The 24,596-nt window shown below is 43.4% G+C and overlaps 1 protein-coding gene across 5 annotated transcripts in view; it reads right to left on the minus strand.

Annotated features, from left to right (window-relative positions):
* The window catches only part of LOC115137365 (bifunctional UDP-N-acetylglucosamine 2-epimerase/N-acetylmannosamine kinase-like), a 33,557-nt gene continuing 8,961 nt past the window's right edge, over nt 1-24,596 (minus strand). For 3 of the 5 annotated variants that reach the window (XM_029673657.2, XM_029673656.2, XM_029673655.2), the window contains exons 2-13: nt 20,168-20,379; nt 19,346-19,592; nt 18,726-18,933; nt 16,478-16,630; nt 15,814-16,026; nt 15,368-15,455; nt 13,090-13,303; nt 9,989-10,118; nt 9,278-9,499; nt 5,747-5,929; nt 5,407-5,526; nt 1-1,461 (exon numbers count right to left, since the gene is read on the minus strand). In XM_029673657.2, the coding sequence (XP_029529517.1) occupies nt 1,226-1,461; nt 5,407-5,526; nt 5,747-5,929; nt 9,278-9,499; nt 9,989-10,118; nt 13,090-13,303; nt 15,368-15,455; nt 15,814-16,026; nt 16,478-16,630; nt 18,726-18,933; nt 19,346-19,592; nt 20,168-20,361 (2,208 nt within the window). In that variant the 5' untranslated portion in view covers nt 20,362-20,379 and the 3' untranslated portion in view covers nt 1-1,225. Of the gene's footprint in view, nt 1,462-5,406; nt 5,527-5,746; nt 5,930-9,277; nt 9,500-9,988; nt 10,119-13,089; nt 13,304-15,367; nt 15,456-15,813; nt 16,027-16,477; nt 16,631-18,725; nt 18,934-19,345; nt 19,593-20,002; nt 20,026-20,057; nt 20,109-20,167; nt 20,380-24,596 lie in introns of those variants that run through there. The other 2 variants (XM_065024791.1, XM_029673658.2) reach the window with 2 other exon arrangements.

The following is a 24,596-nucleotide window of genomic DNA, read 5'->3' on the forward strand; positions in this document are numbered from 1 at the left end:
TGTATGACATGGGAATGTGTTTGTTTAATATACAGTGTTTATTTTTCCCTCAGGGACATTAAAGTTAAATCCTATGATCGCACAAACAGGCTGGCATTCCACCAAGCCCTGCGGTGTGTTTATAATGTGGCCTAGTTCAGCCACACCTAAAAACGATGAATAGCATCGAATGAATCATCTATTATTCCACCCCAAACCATTTTCTAGTGTGTTTTTTTTTAATGTGTAAAAATGACCATTGCAATTGATAGAGGTCACAAAAGTACAATCAAATAAACTTCTATCCGTGACATGATCAAAAACAGGAATAAAACAAAACGGGATTATCACATGGTTGATTTGCATACCGTAATCTCTTGAAATATGACGAGGCATAAAAAAAAGGTGTGCATAAAACAAAAGAATGATAACGAAGACACGTGATCTGGCAGCACAGTCAAGACAACTATGCCGTACATGGCCTTGGCGCTACATGAGGGTAGGTCGTCACGGTGGTCCTAGAGAGGGTAGGCCTTGGGTCAGTCACGCAGGGTTGCAGAACTGGTTCAAAATCAGATTGGAGGCACAAAGATCTAACAGCTCGGTAAGATAAAATACATATATTGTTAATTGTTAAAAACCTTGTACGTTTAGAATTAAGAAGTAACAAAAAAAACCATGGAATTATGAGTACAAGCATAATTGAATGCGAATGATCATTTGGTCACATCTTTTGTCTGGACACACCCAGCCATTCACTGGTACGGTGGCTGTACTCATGACTGTATCGGCTGTTATATGTATTCAGACACACACTATTTCAGTACTGTAGTTAACAGTACTACTATTTCAGCACTCATTTATGGTACTATCATTTAAGTACTGTATTAGGCATTTCATCCGCTGAAGATATCTTTGGAAAATACACATAACTTGTCATTGTCTGACTGAAATAAATTATCGCCAATGGTTCGTCCAATAGAAGGTGCGATAGCTTGAAGAGCATGTCAGATTGTCCCATCTGGGAAAGTAGTATAGATGTCGGTCCTATTAGGCGGCTCTATCTGTAGATCCTACCTTCTAATCTTAGCCGTTTCTATTTGCTAATAGTAAGTTCATCTTTCTACACCAGGGAACTGCAAGATATGGCCCTCCTTTGGGGACCAATGAAATAAACTAGAACTTGGCAACTGACCAACGTTCTTAATAGATGCGCCTGGTTGTGTAGTCCAGCACCGTAATGTTGTTAATAGATGCGCCTGGTTGTGTAGTCCAGCACCATGCTAGCGGCCCCCAGCAGGGCGGGATCTTCGAGGTCGGATGTCAGGACCTGAATGCTCTGGGCGGAGGTGAGGGCTCTCTGACCTATGACCTGCTGGACAGGAGCCTGGTAGTGGGCGGCCAGCACCCCCGATAGGATGACCAGGGAGGGGTTGACCATGTGGAGGATGTTGATGATGCCCACTCCAAGGGCCATGCCAGCTGAGGAGGAAACGGGGAGAGGGGTTAGCTATAAAATACAGGATGGCTTTCATAGAGAGATGGCACAATGATTCGAACTGGGTCTAAACTATGATCTCAATGTCACATTTGGTAACATTTGATACCTTGTTGTGTCACGCATTATAATTCGGCTAGTAAATTAAAACGATGGTGGGAGGAAAGTGGTTTATCAAATGTATTTGACCAGGTCAGGCGCTTAACACCACGGCAGTCCTACAATCTAAGCTAGATGCCCTCAATCTCACACAAATCATCAAGGAACCCACCAGGTACAACCCTAAATCTGTAAACAAGGGCACCCTCATAGATGTCATCCTGACCAACTGGCCCTCCAAATACACCTCCGTTGTCTTCAACCAGGATCTCAGCGATCATTGCCTGTATCCGCTACGGAGCCGCAGTCAAACGACCACCCCTCATCACTGTCAAACGCTCCCTAAAACACTTCTGTGAGCAGGCCTTTCTAATCGACCTGGCCCGGGTATCCTGGAAGGACATTGACCTCATCCCGTCAGTTGAGGATGCCTGGTCATTCTTTAAAAGTAACCTCCTCACCATTTTAGATAAGCATGCTCTGTTCAAAAAATGCAGAACTAAGAACAGATATAGCCCTTGGTTCACTCCAGACCTGACTGCCCTCGACCAGCACAAAAACATCCTGTGGCGGACTGCAATAGCATCGAATAGTCCCCGCGATATGCAACTGTTCAGGGAAGTCAGGAACCAATACACGCAGACAGTCAGGAAAGCTAAGGCCAGCTTCTTCAGGCAGAAGTTTGCATCCTGTAGCTCCAACTCCAAAAAGTTCTGGGACACTGAAGTCCATGGAGAACAAGAGCACCTCCTCCCAGCTGCCCACTGCACTGAGGCTAGGTAACACGGTCACCACCGATAAACCCATGAGTATCGAAAACTTCAACAAGCATTTCTCAACGGCTGGCCATGCCTTCCTCCTGGCTACTCCAACCTCGGCCAACAGCTCCGCCCCCCCCGCAGCTACTCGCCCAAGCCTCTCCAGGTTCTCCTTTACCCAAATCCAGATAGCAGATGTTCTGAAAGAGCTGCAAAACCTGGAGCCGTACAAATCAGCTGGGCTTGACAATCTGGACCCTCTATTTCTGAAACTATCCGCCACCATTGTCGCAACCCCTATTACCAGCCTGTTCAACCTCTCTTTCATATTGTCTGAGATCCCCAAGGATTGGAAAGCTGACGCAGTCATCCCCCTCTTCAAAGGGGGAGACACCCTGGACCCAAACTGTTACAGACCTATATCCATCCTGCCCTGCCTATCTAAGGTCTTCGAAAGCCAAGTCAACAAACAGGTCACTGACCATCTCGAATCCCACCGTACCTTCTCCGCTGTGCAATCTGGTTTCCGAGCCGGTCACGGGTGCACCTCAGCCACGCTCAAGGTACTAAACGATATCATAACCGCCATCGATAAAAGACAGTACTGTGCAGCCGTCTTCATCGACCTTGCCAAGGCTTTCGACTCTGTCAATCACCATATTTTTATCGGCAGACTCAGTAGCCTCGGTTTTTCGGATGACTGCCTTGCCTAGTTCACCAATTACTTTGCAGACAGAGGGCATGCTGTCCGGTCCTCTGGCAGTCTCTATGGGGGTGCCACAGGGTTCAATTCTCGGGCCGACTCTTTTCTCCTCCCGTGGCCTCCAACTGCTCTTAAACGCTAGTAAAACCAAATGCATGCTTTTCAACCGTTCGCTGCCTGCACCCGCACGCCTGACCAGCATCACCCTGGATGGTTCCGACCTTGAATATGTGGACATCTATAAGTACCTAGGTGTCTGGCTAGACTGCAAATTCTCCTTCCAGACCCATATCAAACATCTCCAATCGAAAATCAAATCAAGAGTCTGCTTTCTATTCCGCAACAAAGCCTCCTTCACTCACGCCGCCAAACTTACCCTAGTAAAACTGACTATCCTACCGATCCTCGACTTCGGCGATGTCATCTACAAAATTGCTTCCAACACTCAACTCAGCAAACTGGATGCAGTTTATCACAGTGCCATCCGTTTTGTCACTAAAGCACCTTATTCCACCCACCACTGCGACCTGTATGCTCTAGTCGGCTGGCCCTCGCTACATATTCGTCGCCAGACCCACTGGCTCCATGCTAGGTAAAGCTCCGCCTTATCTCAGTTCACTGGTCACGATGGCAACACCCACCCGTAACACGCGCTCCAGCAGGTGTATCTCACTGATCATCCCTAAAGCCAACACCTCATTTGGCCGCCTTTCGTTCCAGTTCTCTGCTGCCTGTGACTGGAACGAATTGCAAAAATCGCTGAAGTTGGAGTCCCTCACAAACTTCAAACATCTGCAATCTGAGCAGCAAACCGATCGCTGCCGCTGTACATAGTCTATCGGTAAATAGCCCACCCATTTTTACCTACCTCATCCCCATACTGTTTTTATTTATTTTATTTTATGCTCTTTTGCACACCAATATCTCTACCTGTACATGACCATCTGATCATTTATCACGCCAGTGTTAATCTGCAAAATTGTAATTATTCGCCTACCTCCTCATGCCTTTTGCACACAATGTATATAGACTCTCCTTTTTTTCTACTGTATTATTGACTTGTTAATTGTTTACTCCATGTGTAACTCTGTGTTGTCTGTTCACACTGCTATGCTTTATCTTGGCCAGGTCGCAGTTGCAAATGAGAACTTGTTCTCAACTAGCCTACCTGGTTAAATAAAGGTGAAATAAATAAAAAAAAATTGAGGAAACATAAAATGGACAATACCTAGAGAGTCTACACCCCCTTGAACTCTTCACATTTTGTTGCGTTGCAAAGTGGGATTGAATTGTCATTTCTGGTCATTGATCTATAGAAAATACTCCATAATGTCAAAGTGAAAAAAAAATGAAAAAAAAAAGTCTACACATTTTTACAAATGAATAACAATTTAAATAACTAAAAGTAATTGCACAAGTATTCACTCCCTTTGTTTAGGCAAGCCTAAATGAGTTCAGAAGTTACATGGACTAACAGTGTGACATAATAAGGCTTGACATGATTTCTGGATGACTACCTCTCTCCCCCATACATACAACATCTAAGGTCCTTCAGTCAACAAGGTACTAAAGTAATACTGCAACAAACAAACAAATAAATGCAAAGCTTTATATGTTTGGGGCAAATCCAACAACACATCACTGAGTAACCGCCTCCTTATTCTCAAGCATGGTGGTGGCTGCATCATGGTATGGGTATGCTTGACATCGGCAAATACTCTGCAGTTTTTCAGGGTGAAAAGAAACAGGATGGAGATAGGCGCAGCCAACATTCTAGAGGAAAACCTGATTCAGTGTGCGTTACATTAGACACTGGGAGAGGAATTCACCTTTCAGCAGGACAATGACCTACAATGGGGTTGCTTACAAAGAACACAGTGAACGCTCCTGAGTGGCCAAGTTGCAATTGACTTAAAAATCTGTTTGAAAATCTATAGCAAGACTTGAAAATGGCTGTCTAGCGATGATCCCAAAAAAACCTTGGCAGAGCTTGAAGAATTCTGAAAAATATAAAATGGCCAAATATTGCACAATTTAGGTGTGCAAAGCTCTTAGGAGACTTACCCAAGAACACTCACAGCTGTAATCACAGCCAAAAGTGTCCTTAACATGTATTGACTACTTCTAATCAAGGTATATTAGTGCTTTATGTTTAATTCATCTTTTTTTTAGGATATAATTTTTCCACTTTAAGAGTATTTTTTTGTAGATCATTGACAACATAAAATGTAATACTACTTTGTAACAATAAAATGTGAATAAATCCAAGGGGGGTGTAGACTTTCTATGGGCAAAGTATTACTTTAACTTATGAAGGAGTAGGTCTGATTTAAGGTGATGCTCAACCAACATAAGGAGTGTGGACCCACCTGTTCTGAGGACGGCTTCAGCCTTGTGGTTGCCCAGGCGGGCTGCGTTGATGAGGTGGATGGCGCTGACGGACTCAGCCTTCTTCAGATCCACCATCCCTTCCACCTCCAGCAGTTCCTCTGGAGAACCAAACAGACACGGGCCAGGGGTCAAATCAACATCTCTTTTTCACAAGACATGTTGCTTTAAGCTTTGCTTCCCTCCCTGGTGAAGACTGACACCCAATGTGTTCCAATGAACAAGTGCCTGGTTCAATGCATTATAACCACCATGCAATGTGCCTCTTGGTTTTAAGTAAAGGATTAGAAAACAATCTAATCAAGAAGTGTTTTAACTAACCGTCATGGAGCCTCTTGGCTTCTTTCTGCAGGGCCATGCCTGAGGCGTAGGCCTCGATGCAGCCACGGCTGCCACACATGCACTCCGGCCCGTCCAGAGACACCATAATGTGGCCCAGCTCAGCCGCGCAGAACGTACTGCCGTGGATCAGCTCGTTGTGCTGGATGATGCCCCCGCCGATGCCTGTTCACAAAACAAACAGAATGGTTAGTGGTGCCACCGCCGATGTCGGTGTGGCTTCCCGATCAGCACAACTACCTTATTCTTTTGGGGTCCTTTGTTAGCAAGGTTAACTGGGGGGATTGGAAGGGAAGGGACTGGGGGAGGAAGGGATTGAGGGGAGGGGAAGGGACTGGGGGGGGCCTGGAAGGGACTGGGGGAGGTGACTTCCGTATAGTTGGAGACGGTGTCTGAGCTAAAAGGAGGGAGTTCAGTTTTTGTGCCCGACAAGCAAGACCCGGAGCCCAGAATACGGTATCCCGGAGAGGGTCTCATGGGGGAGACCTATCCTTTTCTTTGATTTATTATTTAAATAAACACCCTTGAAACCGAGCTTATCCTACTCTGTCCGTGTCTGATCTGGGTAAACGTCTTGACCAAACCCCTTGGTCTGCCACAGTATCTACACTGGCATGAACGAGCAAGCCTTATGTTGTGACTCACAGAAACTAACATGTGGTGCATTCTGTTGTGCACCAGCTTGATGATGGCTAACATTAGCTAGCTGAGCAAGCTAATTGTTATGTTCTTTTCCTTGAGCAATGACAAACCGGGGCGTAGGTTTAACATTTCATAATTAGATACTTCAGCTAGCAATACAATGGTAGTGCAACGTAGCAATCAAAACAACTTAATTTGTCATTATGGGCGACGGAATTTTGCTAAGAACGGATCCTGTGCAAAGCAGGAAGAGCCATGCTCATTGGGTCGCTACACATAACGGTTAAGTCTAGCGACATATTTAGAGAGAGAGTGCGGTCAGATTTTTAGAACAGATGCCACGTTGTCTTCATTCTCTACATCTTGGAGATGTAACACGAGAGCTCCTCCGACAATTCCCTCTATGAAATGCCCAGCTGTAAACATGCCGAAACGGAGGGAATTGACCTTTTTATTGATTAACGTGTGTATCCAAGTCTGTCATGTGTTGTGGTGTCAACAAATTGCATCAGCTTTCACTGGACATATTCATTCGTTTTCCATTCCTACCAGAAATAAACAGCACGGAAAAGTCAATTATAACCTAGCAGCGGCTATGGAGGAGAAAGTGGTGCTCTCCGGGAACGTTCAGACAGAAACCACATTGGCCGAACTCTAGATATGACTGGTTAAGTGCAAGTAATTAAAATTACCAATATTTGTATGTATTTTGTATGTATTAGTAAAAAAAAAAAAAGTTCCATTGCTCCTCAAGCAAACGGGGAGGCCGACGACATCACGGAAAGCCATCAGACCAATTCCTCGAATGCCCTACTCTGAGGTTTGCAGTGGTCTGAAACACACTATTTTGCTCAAAATGTATTGTTTTACCCTTTAGTGTGTATACATAACTGCATTTATACTTGGGATATCGCTATGTTTCTGCAAAAAAGTCAAAAGTTTACAGTCATCATCCAGGGTTTGAAATGTACAGATATGCCACATTTCCTGTCAATGTGCCAAGGACCAACCATAATGTGGAACTTGACTATAGAAAACCATACTATAGTTGTCTGACATGAAAGAAGATAGAGGCATGGAAAGAACGTCACCATGCAGGTTTGCAGACAGTAGAAACGTTTCAAACCCCAAACAATTATGCGCAAAAAAAACCCACTCAGATGTGAAGTAAACAGAAAATAGTTGACACGGGTGAGTTATTTTTTTGTCAGTGAAATAGATTATCCGACAAATGGCGATTCAGGGTTTACCCCCTAGGACTTACCCTACAGGTACCAACCTGTTCCGGTTTACCTCCCGGGACTTACCATCTACCACAAAGCTACGACCGGTCGTAACACAATGGGCCTACCGAATTAAACTCAGGCTCTCCAGGTCCGTATCCTAGAATGCTCAGCCTACGATTCTCATCTCCCTGAGATGTCAAAATGAGTGGAAACAGATATAGGAACTAGCCTACCTTGTTTGTTGCCAGCTCTGCTCCACTGATCTGGACTCTTTGGTTTGACTAGAAATCGTGGTGAACCCTGCTCGCAGCGCCATCTGTTAGGTTCTAAAGTAAATAACTCACGGACACTAGAGAAGCTTTAACCAAGTTTAATTCTTCCCAAAGGGTCGACACAGCTGTATTCAGACAAAGACATGTATCCACCACTACAAGTATATTCTATATACTCCACTTTAGACACTCCTCCTTCTCTCCAATCCTTACATCTTATGGTTCCACAGGAAGAGGGTAATATGATAATGAACCATACTTTCTCCCTTCTGGGGATCTGACCTGACACCAACCCCTCCTTCGCCTAATCCACAGATGTCCATCCGCTTCCCCTCTAGCAATCCTGTGATCTCCTCCTGTCCACCCAACACATTCCAAAGCCATCTGTTTTTCTACAGAGAACCATTAACCTCAAAAAAAAAAAAAAGTATCTTCCACTTCTTTATATACTATTCTTATGCGTATAACAATGTTCAAATTTCACCCAGAATCCAACATCTTTTTGGCATGTATATGTAACCGGTGTGAAATGGCTAGCTAGTTAGCGGGGTGTGCGCTAATAGTGTTTCAATCGGTGACGTCACTTTGCTCTGAGACCTTGAAGTAGCGGTTTCCCTTGCTTTTGTTGAGCGATAGGTAACGATGCTTCTTGGGAGGCAGTTTTGTGCATAGGGTCCCTGGTTCGAGGCCAGGTAGGGACGAGGAAAGGGAAAATACAGCCTATTGATAAAATAACCAGGTGTCTCAACTTTAAGCTTTAATTAAGCTGTCATTAACCTATGATTTACACATCAGCACTGCCTTAAGAGATTATATACAAGCATGTGCTTTCATCTTTGCAATCGTTTCCAATGCCTCATGCCATGTAGATTAAAATGCCATTGTCCTCAGGAAAAGTTCTTAAGTGAACCAATTAGACATCTTAATAGTATCAGTAGCATTGTCAAAACATGGTTACGGTGAGGTCTTTTCTTTTAGTCTCTCACTTTTGTAAAACTCAAATGGTTTGCAAATGCCTCAACAACAGTCCCTCATTCAATAGGGGTAGCCGTGGAGGACTGTTTCAGGACACAAATCCAAATTTTCAATACCTATTCAATCCACGCAAAATCAAAAAGCTACTGACTGACATCTGATTGCCTCGTTTCGATTGGCCTGTTATGCACTCGATCCACCCATACTGTCATTGTTTACTATCCAGCCCATCTCACGCCATTATGGGTGTGGAATGCATTCTCAACCTTTACTTACCATAACCTTTTAACTTTTTTTTATTTTTTTACAATGACAGTCATGTATATTTCATAGAAATACAATGAACAGATACTTAATGACCAGAGTGAATCATTCTAATTCTATGGTGGCAATATTACCTGTTCCAGTGATGATGGTGACAAAGTTCTCCACTCCTTTACCGTGGCCAAACTTCTTCTCTGCCAGGGCGGCACAGTTGCCGTCGTTATCGACCCAGACGGGCAGGTGGAGGGCGTCAGAGATGGGGGTGCGGATGTCGATGGAGCTCCACTCCTGGATCAGCTTGGTGGAGTGGAGGATCACACCCTCCTGGGGGTTCACTCTGCCTCCTGTCGACACACCTGAGGGAGGGAGGTGGGGCGATTGCAAGAGAATCAGATCCTGTCAAACTAGGGGTATTTTCCTACTAGCTACTGACCACTTCTTTATTGAGGAAAAAATGTACTTACTAAAACTGTGATACGTGGTTGTCTCACCTAGCTACCATAAGATGAATCCATTAAGTCGCTCTGGATAAGATTGTCTGTCTGCGAAATTACTAAAACGTTAAAATGATTATATAGTGAGAACTAGGGTCTATGCAGACTTTGAAGCGTATTTATTGTCGTTGAGCACAAATTATTGGGGCAAGAGGATTGTGACGTTTACACATTTATAAACATTGAATAAAGTTCAGTTATTTGACGCTCAAGTACAATGAAATGGTTCAATTGCAAGCCCCACCCTACAATGTGCTTCTTGACAGATTCGCATAAGTAAATGTTGCCTTATTCAAAGTGCAAATCAAAACATAAAAAGGGACATTTCATGAAGGAGAGAAAGCCACATACCCACTCCCAGAATCCGGCAGTTGAGATGGACAGCGTCACTGACGGCCTCCGTACACATCTTCAGTATCAGCTCCATCCTCGTCTCGTAGGTTTTGGGGTTCGCCTGGGTGTACTTCTTCACTATCTTACCCTACAATTAAAAATATGTATAAAAATCAGACCAATTACAATAATATTTCAAATAAAATGTTCTTTAAATATGAAATGTTATTTAATTGTTGCCCATATATAAAATAAAATATTTGCCATTTAGGAGATGATTTTATCCGAAGCGACTTAGTCACCCATGTATGCATCACTATTGGTGGCCCCAGCAGAGCTCGAACCCACAACCATACAAGTGCCTTGCTCTACCAACTGAGCCACAGAGAACCAAAGTTTTAAATAGTGGCCCACAAATATATTTCATGCAGATCAATCCACTTGTTCAACACAATCAACCCATACCTACATTTGGTATATTATTTGATAAGGAAGGCCACACAAGCAGTGTGGTTGACAAGTCAGTGCTTGTCTGTCGTCAGCGATTTAATTAAATATCAGCGTCTCAGAAGAATGCTATAACTGACAGCCGCTTTCATCTGAGCCGGCAGATGCTCATGGTGGTTCTCACGTAAAGTCAAATCCTAAATCAAAATGGGGCCTAATCAAATAGAAAAAGTGTGCGTTTAAGATGACTTCCATTAGGCTAAAGAATGGTCGGTTGACGGTTGACATTCTAATCTCCGACTTCAGAACTAATGGTTAGAAGGTGACTTCTCACTGTTGACGTTTGTGTTCAACTCCAACTTACTCACTGACGAAAATACGTTTTAGACAATACGCATGCCCGTGACAAATAATAAAATGACATTTCTATAGCGCTTTTCATCACCTGAAAGCACTTCAAAAAATAAAACAAGCAATGCATCACGAGTAGCCTAGCTGTAGATAGGTCAACCAATAGCGGCCAAGTCTTTGAAAGCGGCATCCTCCAAAGATGGAGAGGGACAGTTCATGGCTTGATCAGAGGAAGGTTGGTCAGGCTAAAAAAAGGCTAGAAATGGTACAGGCCTCGGGCTTATTCCATGAGAAGTGCAACATCACAAAATATGCGTAGGCCTAGAACAGATTGTACATCACGCCACCTTGGTATGGTACAGTTGAAGTCCGAAGTTTACATACACCTTAGCCAAATACATTTAAACTCAAGTTTCTCACAATTCCTGACATTTAATCCTGGTAAACATTCCCGGTCTTAGGTCAGTTAGGATCACCACTTTATTTTAAGAATGTGAAATGTAGAATGATTTATTTCAGCTTTTACTTCTTTCATCACATTCCCAGTGGGTCAGACGTTTACATACACTCAATTAGTATTTGGTAGCACTGCCTTAAACAATTTCAACTTGAGTCAAACGTTTCGGGTAGCCTTCTACAAGCTTCCCACAATAAGTTGGGAGCATTTTGGCCCATTCCTCCTAACAGAGCTGGAGTAAGTGAGTCAGGTTTCTATGCCTCCTTGCTCACACACGCCTTTTCAGTTCTGCCCACACATTTTCTATAGGTTTGAGGTCAGGGCTTTGTGATGGCCACTCCAATACCTTGACTTTGTTGTCCTTAAGCCATTTTGCCAAAACTTTGGAAGTATGCTTGGGGTCATTATCTATTTGGAAGACCCATTTGCGACCAAGCTTTAACTTCCTGACTGATGTCTTAAGATGTTGCTTCAATATATCCACATAATTTCTCTTTCTCATGATGCCATCTATTTTGTGAAGTGCACCAGTCCCTCCTGCAGCAAAGCACCGCCACAACATGATGCTGCCACCCCCGTGCTTCTCAGTTGGGATGGTGTACTTTGGCTTGCAAGCATCCCCGTTTTTCCTCCAAACATAACAATGGTCATTATGGCCAAACAGTTCTGTTTTTGTTTCATCAGACCAGAGAACATTTCTCCAAAAAGTACGATCTTTGTCCCCATGTGCAGTTGCAAACCGTAGTCTGGCATTTTTATGGCGGTTTTGGAGCAGTGGCTTCTTCCTTGCTGAGCGGCCTTTCAGATTATGACGATTTTGTACTCGTTTTACTGTGGATATAGATACTTTGTACCGGTTTCCTCCAGAATCTTCACAAGGTCCTTTGCTGTTGTTCTGGGATTGATTTGCACTTTTCACACCAAAGTACGTTAATCTCTAGGAGACAGAACACATCGCCTTCCTGAGCGGTATGACGGCTGCGTGGTCCCATGGTGTTTATACTTGCATACTATTGTTTGTACAGACATACTATTGTTTGTACAGACATCAGGCATTTGGAAATTGCTCCCAAGGACGAACCAGACTTGTGGAGGTCTACAATTTTTTTCCCGAGGTCTTGGCTGATTTATGTTGATTTTCCCATGATGTCAAGCAAAGAGGTACTGAGTTTGAAGGTAGGCCTTGAAATACATCCACAGGTACACCTCCAATTGACTCAAATGATGTCAATTAGCCTATCAGAAGCTTCTAAAGCCATGACATTTTCTGGAATTTTCCAAGCTGTTTAAAGGCACAGTGAACTTAGTGTATGTAAACTTCTGACCCACTGGAATTGCGATACAGTGACTTAAGTGAAATAATCTGTCTGTAAACAATTGTTGAAAAAATTACTTGTGTCATGCACAAAGTAATGTCCTAATCGACTTGCCAAAACTATAGTTTGTTAACAAGAAATTTGTGGTGGTTGAAAAACGAGTTTTAATGACTCCAACCTTAGTGCATGTAAACTTCCGACTTCAACTGTACATCATCTTTTTATCTGCAACTTTTCTAGTTCCATCTTTGGTGGTTATGGGTATATATCAATACCCATCACCATTACAAACCTGAACTAGTTGGGTGTAGAGGGATAATGAACACACATGGATGGTTAGATAGAAATCTTGGAAGCACACGGCAGTGTGAGGAGATGGATAGTGTAATGTACTGTATGTTCATTTTGCTGATGGACGACCAGGAAGATGATTTATGGTTTTAACCAATCACGACTAATAAGATAATAATAATATAAATCTAACATGCGGTGTAACCCTCACCTCACGCACCCCCCTCTCCAACCCCCCCTCACCCCTACCACCGTACCCTCATGCAGACGATGGCCACGCGGAGGTTGGTCCCCCCCAGGTCGACGGCTAGGGCGCTCTGAGTCTCCAGGATGTGGTCGATGTCCTGGGAGATGTCCCACTCCTTGACGGGGGGGAAGCAGAAGGTCTTCTGCAGCGGCTCATCGAGGTCAATGGTCCGCAGGAACTTCAGGATGCGAGGCACCGCGTTCCCGTCGCCGTAGATCTTCGAGCTGAGGGGGGTCACACAGGATGAAGAAGGGGGGGGGAAATGGGGAAATCACACAAGATGAAGAGGGGAATTTTGGTGAGATTTCCGTTCTATGAAAAATTGCAATTGGATGGTTACTATGAAAATAGAGGATTTTAGCTTGTAGACCAAATCTCAGTTATAAGAAACACTGAAAGAGCCAATGCTGCCGCAAATAAATACATATGTTTTATTTTGATTAAAAAAGGTATAAGTAGATGACTTAAAGGGTGACTGCACTGATTTGGACTCGTTTTGAAGATTGCTCATTAAGAAATGCTAGAAGCCATGACTGAAGCCAAATGAGTTGTGGTTTGATGTGGGTGTGTAATGTTTTCATATTATAAACTGGTTGGTTCGAGCTTCGAATTGGCTGACAGCTGTGGTATATAAGATCATATACCACGGATATGACAAAACATGGATTTTTACTGCTCTAATTATGTTGGTAACCAGTTTATAATAGCAAAAAGGCACCTCATGGGTTTGTGGTATATGGCCAATATACCACGGCTAAGGGCTGTATCCAGACACTCGGCGTTGCGTCGTGCATAAGAACAGCCTTTAGCCGTGGTATATTGGCCATATACCGCACCCCCTCCGGCCATATTGCTTAATTGTACCGTGGCAGGTACTGTTGTTTGTCCCTCCCGAGGTAACCGTAGCAACAACATAGCCACTTCCTCAAAATATTTAAATAGTTGGAATTAATCTGTAATTTATTTAGAAGTTTTTGCAGAGAAGGTCTTAGTCGCTCAAGTTGACATCTAGCTAAAAGGTGTTTGGTGCAGTATTTATCAAGTAAACAAAATGTGCATGATCGGTTCTCTGCTGGGCACTGACTAGTTTATCGAGTGGCTACGCGCTCGGGACTGACTTCTGAGAACAACAACGTGTCTACAACTTCATCATCTGCAAGCTGTCAAACTATGGTAAATAAAGCACAAGCTACACGCTGTTTATCAGTGCCTTAAAAATCACTTGCTAGCTAGCAATCAGCTTATCAAGTCACTGGCGAGGTTTTGCTTTTTACAACTTTCCCACCATTACCAGAGTGTGCCTGTCTGGCAGTGTTTAATAGGGAATGATGTTACAAAACAGGCTGTGGGGGGACACTATGTTCCAGTTGGGATACAAGTGCACTCTGATCGTCTCAATTCTCATTTTGGTCAAATAAGTGGCAGACTCAAGTGATTGACACTAAGAAACACATCAGCAAGTGGCCACTCTATAAAAAGGGCTTAGGGCCCAGGCTTATTTCAACATAACATTGGCGACATGTTCTCTTACGTAAACAAGTCTGAGGTGCTGAGTAATGGGCAGGCCCGTCTCACTGTCTGGGAGGTTCTGGCTGCTACGATTGGATAGAGCACAATCAGCACTGCTGTTTCTCTTATGTTAGAGTGTACTGGGCAAGATCGTAATCCATCCCCAACTCTCCAGTATGTCGCGACAAACTCCTTTTTGGACGAGACGGACTTTGACCAAAATTATCCTATTTTGCACTTTGTAATCAATTTTGACACTAGAATGAATGTTTGATTCGTATCAATGCCACATAGGCCATTTAAAACCAAATATGTTGGTTCTAAGGGGTAGTTGACCTTTAAGTTCAGTTCAGAGGTTCTGTAATACACACTTTCCAGTGTTCTGATTGTGATACTCAAGGTGCAGGTTGATGGTCACTAGACTCGATACTGAACGTTATGGATTATTGTCATATCTGTTGATGGTGGTTGACGCCAGACTGGATGTACAAGGACCGAGGTCACACGGATTATTTCACTGTTGTATTGTATTGATGACATTCCGTTGACAAGGATTCTGTAGCAGCTGAAAAATTCACTTTTGTTTTGTCTTTCAACAAGCCTCTCGGCCTGGTGTTTCCAGAACATTTGGTGCTGTCTGATTAGGATATAAAAGGCCCTGTCTCCAAGAGGCCAGTTAGACATTTTCTCTGCTTCTGTGCTGGGTGATGTCTCCGTGTTGCAACTTGTTATAACCCTGTAATAACCCCTTTTTCTAGAGGTTATGCGATGATGCTTACCAGGGGTATCTCTTCCCAAACTGCAGCTCCAGGGCATGGTAGATCTTATTCTGAGTGTCTGCGTCTCGGACATGGAGGACATTTTCACCTGGGAATAGAAAATACAGCTCAACATCCTATAAGCATTCGTAATGGGACGACTGGAAGAATGAGAACAAAGCAAATCGCCAAACACTCATACTGTACTGGCAAAGCCGTCAATGAAGAACTATACCATGAAATATATCATGAAAAGGTAACACTGGTAACCACAAGTAGGCCCCCTAGTCTGCTCCAAATGGAGGCCACGCTTGTCTCCATAATGGCACACCATTTCTCCATTTAGTGCACTACTTTTGACCAGGGCCCATATTCAAGGACTTAAGGGAATAGGGTGCCATTTTGGACGAAACCCATGATTCTAGACCACCTGGTAAATGGTCATGGACTTCAGTAGACCCACCCACCAGTCTCTCTCCCAGTCTGCCTGGACCCCAGGTTGATGACGGGGGTCCCGAAGGCCCCGGCCTCTCTGACGCCACAGCTGCTGTTGCCGATCATGGCCCCAGCGTGACACACCAGCTGGATGAACTGCTCGAACGGCACGTGCTTCACCGCCCGGAAGTTAGGGTGCTGCTCCACGCCCTTCTTCCTCATCACGCGCACCATCTCCTTACTTCCTGTTGGGGTCATCACGGAGACGGGACAGGGGTTGTCAGGGGTTACAAGACAGAACGGAGAAGACTGCGGGATGTCTAATTTAACCGACTCCTACACAGTCTACAGTCGGAGATTCAACTCTAGCCATGTCATGTTTTGCAGTAGTGTTTTGTTGGATTTTAAGTACTGGTCACTTGGTTTCTTATTCTTTCTGAGGAAGTTCTACGCCCTTCAAACCAGTCCTAGCCCTAATCATGAGACAGACTGAAGGATTGCAGCTGAACTAGATAAGCAAATACCTTCAACAGAGCAGCCTTCTCACACTATTGACCAAGGGAGGGCTGACACTGTACCTCCAGCTCCACAATCTGTGTGTGTGTGTGTGTGTGTGATTGCGTAATATGGCAAAGAGGAGAGAAATAAGGAAAGGGAGACGGGGGGGGAGAAAAAAAGAAAACAATCACCACTGACCTGCGTCTATGTTGGGGAAGAGGATGAGTGTTTTCTTGTTGAAGGAGATGAGGGCGTCCAACATCAGCTCGTAGATCTTGATGGAGTTCTTGATGTCGGTGGTGACCGGGTGCTGCAGGGCCACGATGTAGTCGTGCTCCTTCACATTGTCTCCTGTGGATGTCATTTAGAAGAGTCTCAGCATTCTAGTACTTTCTGAACAGAGGGAAGTCAACAGTCTACTGCTACCACTGATCTTTCTGCCCCGTAGGGACTAGCGAAAAGCCCCAAAAATCTATGAACTGATTTAACAACATTCTTATAACACATTTTCCACATCTTTCCATGCCGAAGGTACTAGCTTACTGTACCAAATCACTGTACTATATAGTGGTATATGTACTAGAGGTCGACCGATTCATCGGAATGGCCGATTAATTAAGGCCGATTTCAAGTTTCATAACAATCGGAAATCGGTATTTTTGGGCGCCGATTTGCAGATAAAAAAATAATTAATAATTATACCTTTATTTAACTAGGCAAGTCAGTTAGAACACATTCTTATTTTTCAATGACGGCCTAGGAACGGTGGGTTAACTGCCTCGTTCAGGGGCAGAACGACAGATTTTCATCTTGTCAGCTCGGGGGATCCAATCTTGCAAACTCACAGTTAACTAGTCCAACACAATAACGACCTGCCTCTATCTTGTTGCACTCCACAAGGAGACTGTCTGTTACGCGAATGCAGTAAGCCAAGGTAAGTTGCTAGCTAGCATTAAACTTATCTTATAAAAAACAATCAATCATAATCACTAGTTAACTACACATGGTTGATGATATTACTATATATTATCTAGCGTGTCCAGCGTTGCATATAATCTGACTGAGCATACAAGCATACAAGTATCTGACTGAGCGGTGGTAGGCAGAAGCAGGCGCTTAAAGATTCATTCAAACAGCACTTTTGTGCGTTTTGCCAGCAGCTCTTCGTTGTGTGTCAAGCATTGCGCTGTTTATGACTTCAAGCCTATCAACTCCCGAGATGAGGCTGGTGCAACCGAAGTGAAATGGCTAGCTAGTTAGCGCGTGCTAACTAGAGGGACGGAAGCTATACAGTTACACTGGCAATACTAAAGTGCCTATAAGAACATCCAATAGGCAAAGGTTAATGAAATACAAATGGTATAGAGGAAAATAGTCCTATAATAACTACAACCTAAAACTTCTTACCTGGGAATATTGAAGACTCGTGTTAAAAGGAACCACCAGCTTTCATATGTTCTCATGTTCTGAGCAAGGAACTGAAACGTTAGCTTTCTTACATAGTAAATGTGCAATATGTGCTTTCTTCTCCAACACATTTAAACCAAATTGAACATGTTTCATTATTTACTTGAGGCTAAATTGATTTTATTGATGTATTATATTAAGTTAAATTAAGTGTTCATTCAGTATTGTTGTAATTGTCATTATTACAAATCTTTTAATTTTTTTATATTTTAAATCGACCGATTAAATCGGTATCGGCGGTGAAAAATCATAAAACGGTCAACCTCTAATATGTACTATACCACTGTCCTAAAGGTTGTAATAAAAAGCCTGGCCCTTTCAACCCGATTGGCCTGCAGCCTTGTCAATCACCCTTTTACTCAAGCCTCCACCTCATTCCAACCAATCAGGTCAAATGGACGCACTCCAGGGCACCGCCTACTCACGCTCCCTTTTAGGGTGCGTTACCAGTATCTCGAGAAGACAAGTTGTTGGGATGCTGACTGACTTTTCAAATGCCATTTCTGAAGTGTTGTGCGTCATTTGACGAGTGCGTGTTTGAAATGCTAGTGGGTTCATGTTGGGTGTAACGTCAGCCAACGTTAGTTATAGCTGTATGACAAAGACACAGCGACCTTGTCACCATGGCGATATAAAGGCAGGCCATGAAACCTAAAACAAAAACGCCATCACTGTCCTCAGTCCAAGTAACTGTAGCGGACTAGGCCATCAAGGTCAGTACTATTTCCGACCAAGAGATCTCTGCATATTCAAATAGGAGTTCAAAGCTGGTGCTGTGCAGAAACTGTAGCTGTTTTAGTTTGGTTGCATGATGCAGGACACTGACAGCAGAGGTTGTTATTCCCTGCCTGACCAGGAAAAACTCTGGGCCCTGGAACCTGGCTATTAGTCTGGTATGCCGCATTGAACTGCGTTCCCCGCTGAAAAAGTTGGAACGCCACTGACTTAGGGGTGAAGGATAGGTTACTACTACACGTACCGAGCCAGTTCCTGATGATGTCCATGTAGTCGTCACGGTGATGGGCGGCCAGCAGCTTGTCGTAGGAGGGGCAGCCGGCCAACAGGATGCGAGTGTGGTCCTCACACATGGCGATGAGGTGCTGTTCGGCGGTGCGGGTGCAGCAGGCGTGGTAGTGGGCCAGCTTGGAGATGGCGTGGCGGATGGAGTCGTCGATGGTGCCACTCACCTGGGAAAGGATCAGACATCAGGGTAAAAGTCTGTTTATTGTCTCTGTGACGGTTCGTTGTCTGAAGCACTGCTATTTAGTGTCTGAAGCACTGCTATTTCCCGTAGGGAACAAATAGTTGTTTTTATTGAACCAAGACCATCATTATCTCTGTTATGTTGCCTTCTTTGGTTTCCAGGACTTCTGTGTATTTTTGGTAGCCCCGTTATTTTTTTTATGGTAATAACTCAGTAAATAGTAACTAAAATACACAAAACGACAGTTCAAAAACGTCCTATATCAAATACCAGGTAACTACAAGTGGAGGGAGCCAACCAATAATTTAATTAGTTATATTCAGCTCCCAACACAGATATACCTTACATCCTGAAAAACCTTGAGATACATGACATCACTTCCTCCATCCCCTCACCTCTCCTCCCTCCAGGTGCAGGATGCGAATGTTCATCAGGGCGGCAGCCGTTGCCAGGGCGAGGGCATCGAAGCGGTCTCCGTGGACGACCAGAATGTCGGGGCGGAGGCGGTGGAGGACATCTGGCAGCTTGACCAGCGCCAGACCCACTGACTCCACCATGGCGGCCTCGTCCTCCCCACGCACGATGGTGTGCAGCTTGGAGCCGATGTCAAAGTCATCCTGCTCGATCATCCGGAACGTGTTGCTAAAGGAGGACAGGTGGTCAAACCAATCATTTCATTCATGAAAGAACACATTTTAGACAAATTAAAAACACATCAAGTTGATTCCACTAAGTGAAATGAACAAACACGAAATATAGTCACGGCTAAAAACACAAATTCAGACTCATTTCCATTATGGTCCTCATGAAGGACAGGAGTTTTTCCTGGTCAGATCAAGCAATCAGAAAAAAACTTGACATGATTACTCAATTAACACTTTTTCCTCAGAGTGCAAATAAACAATGACTGTCATTGTAAAAACATTTGCAAATAGTTGTGATTTCAGTGGATCGGGAAAAACTAGTTCCTGCACCACCACCTTCAGCTCAAACTCACCTATAATCATCAATGAGATGGGCTCCCAGCACCACCACCTTCAGCTCAAACTCACCCATAATCATCAATGAGATGGGCTCCCAGCACCACCACCTTCAGCTCAAACTCACCCATAATCATCAATGAGATGGGCTCCCAGCACCACCACCTCCAGCTCAAACTCACCCATAATCATCAATGAGATGGGCTCCCAGCACCACCACCTTCAGCTCAAACTCACCCATAATCATCAATGAGATGGGATCCCAGCACCACCACCTCCAGCTCAAACTCATCCGGGTTGGCCTTGATGCCAAACATGATGGGCGCCAGCTTGGAGTAGTCCGCCCGGTTACACGTCGCCACGCACACCCGCAGCTTCCTCGTGGCTTTGTTCTCCTCCATCTTGTCAGTCTTCTCTCTCATCCTCTGCATTCTCAGATAGTACAGTTCCTGGCGAGCAGAGAAAGAGCGATGGTGTTCAGAGTTGAGATGCTGGAATGTCAGGCAAAAAGAAGCTGTGCTGAAAACAATGAGGTCCGATGCTCCTCGTCCTGTTGTGGCATGGTGGATATATGTTAAAGCTAGAATCTGCAGTTGCAACATCTGTTTTTGGACTTCGCAATTAATGATATATACCCATTGATTCTTGAAGAACATAACTTGTAAAATGCCTCATGAGCTAAGTTCAACTGTCGTACCTCATCAGAGCCCAGAATATAAGCTCGTTTTACTCTGTTTGTAAACACTGGATTTACCAAGTGAGTGCAGCAGGATTTATATTATTTGCAACTGGTAAAATGTTCCATTTTGTGAGGAAAGAGCATTCTTTGTTTTTCGTTTTTAAAAATTATGGCAATTCGCACTGACACTTAATGTTAGCTTGATGGCTATTCATAATACCAATGCATGGCGCAAAATGTCAGATTTAATTTACAATTGGTAAAAAAAAAAAAAATGTTTTTACCTGCATTGTGCAAAGGACTGTTTTATTTGTAACTGGCAAGAACGTTTCATTTTGTGAGAACCCGTTTCATGTGAACACTCCCGAGTGGCGCAGCGGTCTGAGGCACTGCATCTCAGTGCTAGAGGCGTCACTACAGACCCTGGTTCGATTCCAGGCTGTATCACAACCGGCCGTGATCGGGAGTCCCATAGGGCGGCGCACAATTGGCCCAGCGTCGTCTGGGTTAGGGTTTGCCGAGGTAGGCGGTCATCGTAAATAAAAACGTATCTTAACTGACCTGCCTAGTTAAATAAAAGGTGAAAAACATGTAGTCACTGTAATAGTCTTTTTCCCAGTGGAATTTGTCATATTTTGAAAAGGAAGTCTTTATTTTTGCATTGTAAAAGGTAAGTGCCGACTTATTTAATTCAAGAAACTCATGCCTGTTCCACAGATACAGGGTTATGGAAGCGTCAATGGGTTAATGATATTTGGCTTTCATTTAGTACCAGTCGGTCAGCAGGTGTCATTATAATTTTTTTTTTTAAACTTTAAAAGGATCATATACTGTGACGAAGCAGACAACACAGGGACATGGATTATGTGATTGGTAGATGTCAACCACATTCAATTCATTGTGGTGAATACTTTGTGCTACCAATTACAAGTCTAGTATCTATTTTTATTTAGAGACAATGAGAGGACAATAAGTAAAATTGTCAACATTTCCGCTGGTCAAAGTAATATGAGGGTGGAGATTTTAATGCCGCCAAGACATGATAGTCTAGATAGATGGCCTCCTAAGGATAGCAACTCTGATTGTGAGATAAGGAATTATGCTTAAGGTTAAGGGTTTGAGATATTTGGAGACATAAGAACCCATAGAAGAAGATGTTTACATAGAGTACTAAAGACTTATCTATACAGTCCCGTATTGATTTATGATATCTGGAGAGAAGGTTGATGCAGTCTCAATTTGAACCATCGATTTCAATAGATTATAAAGGGATTTCATAACGATAATTATGCATGGTTTGTCAGCAACAAAAAAAAAGTGAAAGGTTACTGGAAACGGAATAAGACTAAGGAAAATATTTTCTTAGTGAATGTAGTAGTGAAGTAAAAGTAGTTAAAAGTATAAAAATAGTAATAATAGTCGGAATACTTCCCGAACGCAACTGTATATAAATATGCTTCTGTGTGTTTTGTTTGTAAGCTCAAAAATGGACAGTGACGTCCAATGGGCTTTTGAAAAACAAAATACTTCCTCTGTTATCATAGAATTATGGGGTCATCCTGCAGCTGGTTTCTGAAACTAATTCAGTCTGTGTATGAATCCATTATGTTTAAGTTGGGGAGCGTTTCCTCCAAAAGGTCGAGAGAGAAGGCCCTGCTGGACACTCCCGTCGCTAACAAACTACCTGTACATGTGGTCTCATGTCAACACTGAAGTCATGGTTAAGTAGGTCACCTGGAAGCTTAGCCAGAAATGGTCTACTGGTTTATTGAAACTCTACACTCAAAACTGTTGTGATATGTTTCATTTGATTACTGTAACCATTTTTCTTTCAGGCACAACAAAAACAGGTATTAAAAAGAGATTTGAGAAAATGTACTTCAGATGTCTAGTACTTTTCTCCCGGGTGCCCCGTCATGGCCGCCTGCTTTGACGCCTGTCATGTCTCTGCTCGTCTTTGTCAATAAAACATTTCATACTGTGTAAGCCGTCCTGACTGCAGAATGTTTCTGAACATGTTATGAATCTACTTCAGTGGTACCTCAATTAAGAAAAGTCTTGATATAGCCTACTCTAGGCTATGCTGTGTATTCAAGATTGGTCAAACGCTAAAATCAAATTAAACAGAAGCCCCCCCCCCCCCCCCCCAAAAAAAGGTAAAGAGTAGAGGACAGAGGAGCCTCTTAAAGAAGTTACAGGTCTGTGAGAACCAGAAATCGTGCTTGTTTGTAGGTGACCAAATACTTATTTTCCACCATAATTTGCAAATAAATTCATTAAAAATCCTACAATGTGATTTTCTGGATTTTTTCCCCTCATCTTGTCTGTCATAGTTGAAGTGTACATATGACGAAAATTACAGGCCTCTCTCATCATTTTAAGTGGGAGAACTTGCACAATTGGTGGCTGACTAAATACTTTTTTGCTCCACTGTATTTACATGTACATATTCTTATTCCATTCCTTTACTTTGATGCATGTGTATTAGGTAGTTGTGGAATTGTTGGATTACTTGTTAGCTATTGCTGCACTGTCGGAAATAGAAGCACAAGCATTTCGCTACTCGCAATAACATCTGCTAACCATGTGTATGTGACCACTAAAATTGGTTTCGATTTGTATTGTTACAAACTAAATCACCCCTTCAATAGAACTAAGACTAGAGAACATTGAGAGGTCTTCCACTAGCTGTAAAGTAATAATTAACTAGCAGCAGAGAGGCAGTGTACAAACGCAGCTCTACCAACGCCCTGGAAAACAGACTCCTAAAACAACTGCTGCCAAAAGAACAAGACTAAAAGTGAGTTAACTACGGGCTAATATTGACAGAGGAGTCAACAAATAACCCAGCCTGGACCTTCCTGGAGGTGGTTGACAACCAGACTTGGTCCTGAAGTAGGTCAACTTTGGAGCAGATGATAATAAATCAATGTAAACTGAGATTTATGTTCGGGTTTCCTCAGACCCACGATTAAGCCTTCTCCACTGAAAATGATTTTAAAACTCTAGGACAGGCAAAAAAAAACAAACAAGGCTGCTCACCACAGTATAGTTTTGAGGCTTCTCATAAAAGCTTGCAATGACACCCGGTTTAAACAAAATAACTAATGTAGTACAGGATCAAGACAGTGGGCCTACATTCAGGCACCGTCACTGCATCCCAAACGACCACAAATACTCGAGACACCTAGCTGACCTTTTCCCAATACACCTGGGATATCAAGGTATAGCCCCCGTGAACCGCTCTGACCATCATAAAAATAAAAATAAAATTTCGCTAGTGACCCGAATGTTGTGACATTCTTAACATAAGGAGTCAAACGTTTGGCCTCGTCAATGCATTAGCCTACAACCGAACATTGCGGTATGTAATCTTGGAGACAAACACATTCTTATTCAATGACACGTGGAGTGATGAAAGACACGGTGGCTCCGTTGAACATGTCGCATTCACATGTCGCATTCGCATTCACATGTCGCATTCACATGTCGCATTCACATGTCGCATTCACATGTTCTCAAAGCCATTTAAGAAGTATTCAGAATGATTAGGCTACACAGACAACCGGAAGAGAAACCGTCACATTTTATCAATGAAAAAACATTGGCCAACTACCCACACATTCATACAAGAGCCATGGGAATATCCCAGTCAACTGCAACATGAAATTAAATCTTTATCCTTTGGTTTGTTGAATAACAACAGAGACAAATTGGTCAGTCCAGGCATTTAAACAGATAGTCCATGCATTCATCACAACAATCCATCCACTCCTTGGTCTCTCATCAGCTCCTCCATTCTCTGCATCTCTCTCCCTCTGTCACACACACTACATTTCTTCACAGACACATATATCTGGCCTAGTCTACAGGCTGTCTCATTGAAAAGCTAACATACCAGCCAGGCATTTTCCTCCCTGCACTGGGTTGGTTCATAGGCTGCGCTTACATCGGCAGCCCAATTCTGATCGTCTTTTCACAAATTGG

This window comes from Oncorhynchus nerka, linkage group LG11, assembly GCF_034236695.1.
Source record: "Oncorhynchus nerka isolate Pitt River linkage group LG11, Oner_Uvic_2.0, whole genome shotgun sequence".
Taxonomy (NCBI): Eukaryota; Metazoa; Chordata; class Actinopteri; order Salmoniformes; family Salmonidae; genus Oncorhynchus; species Oncorhynchus nerka.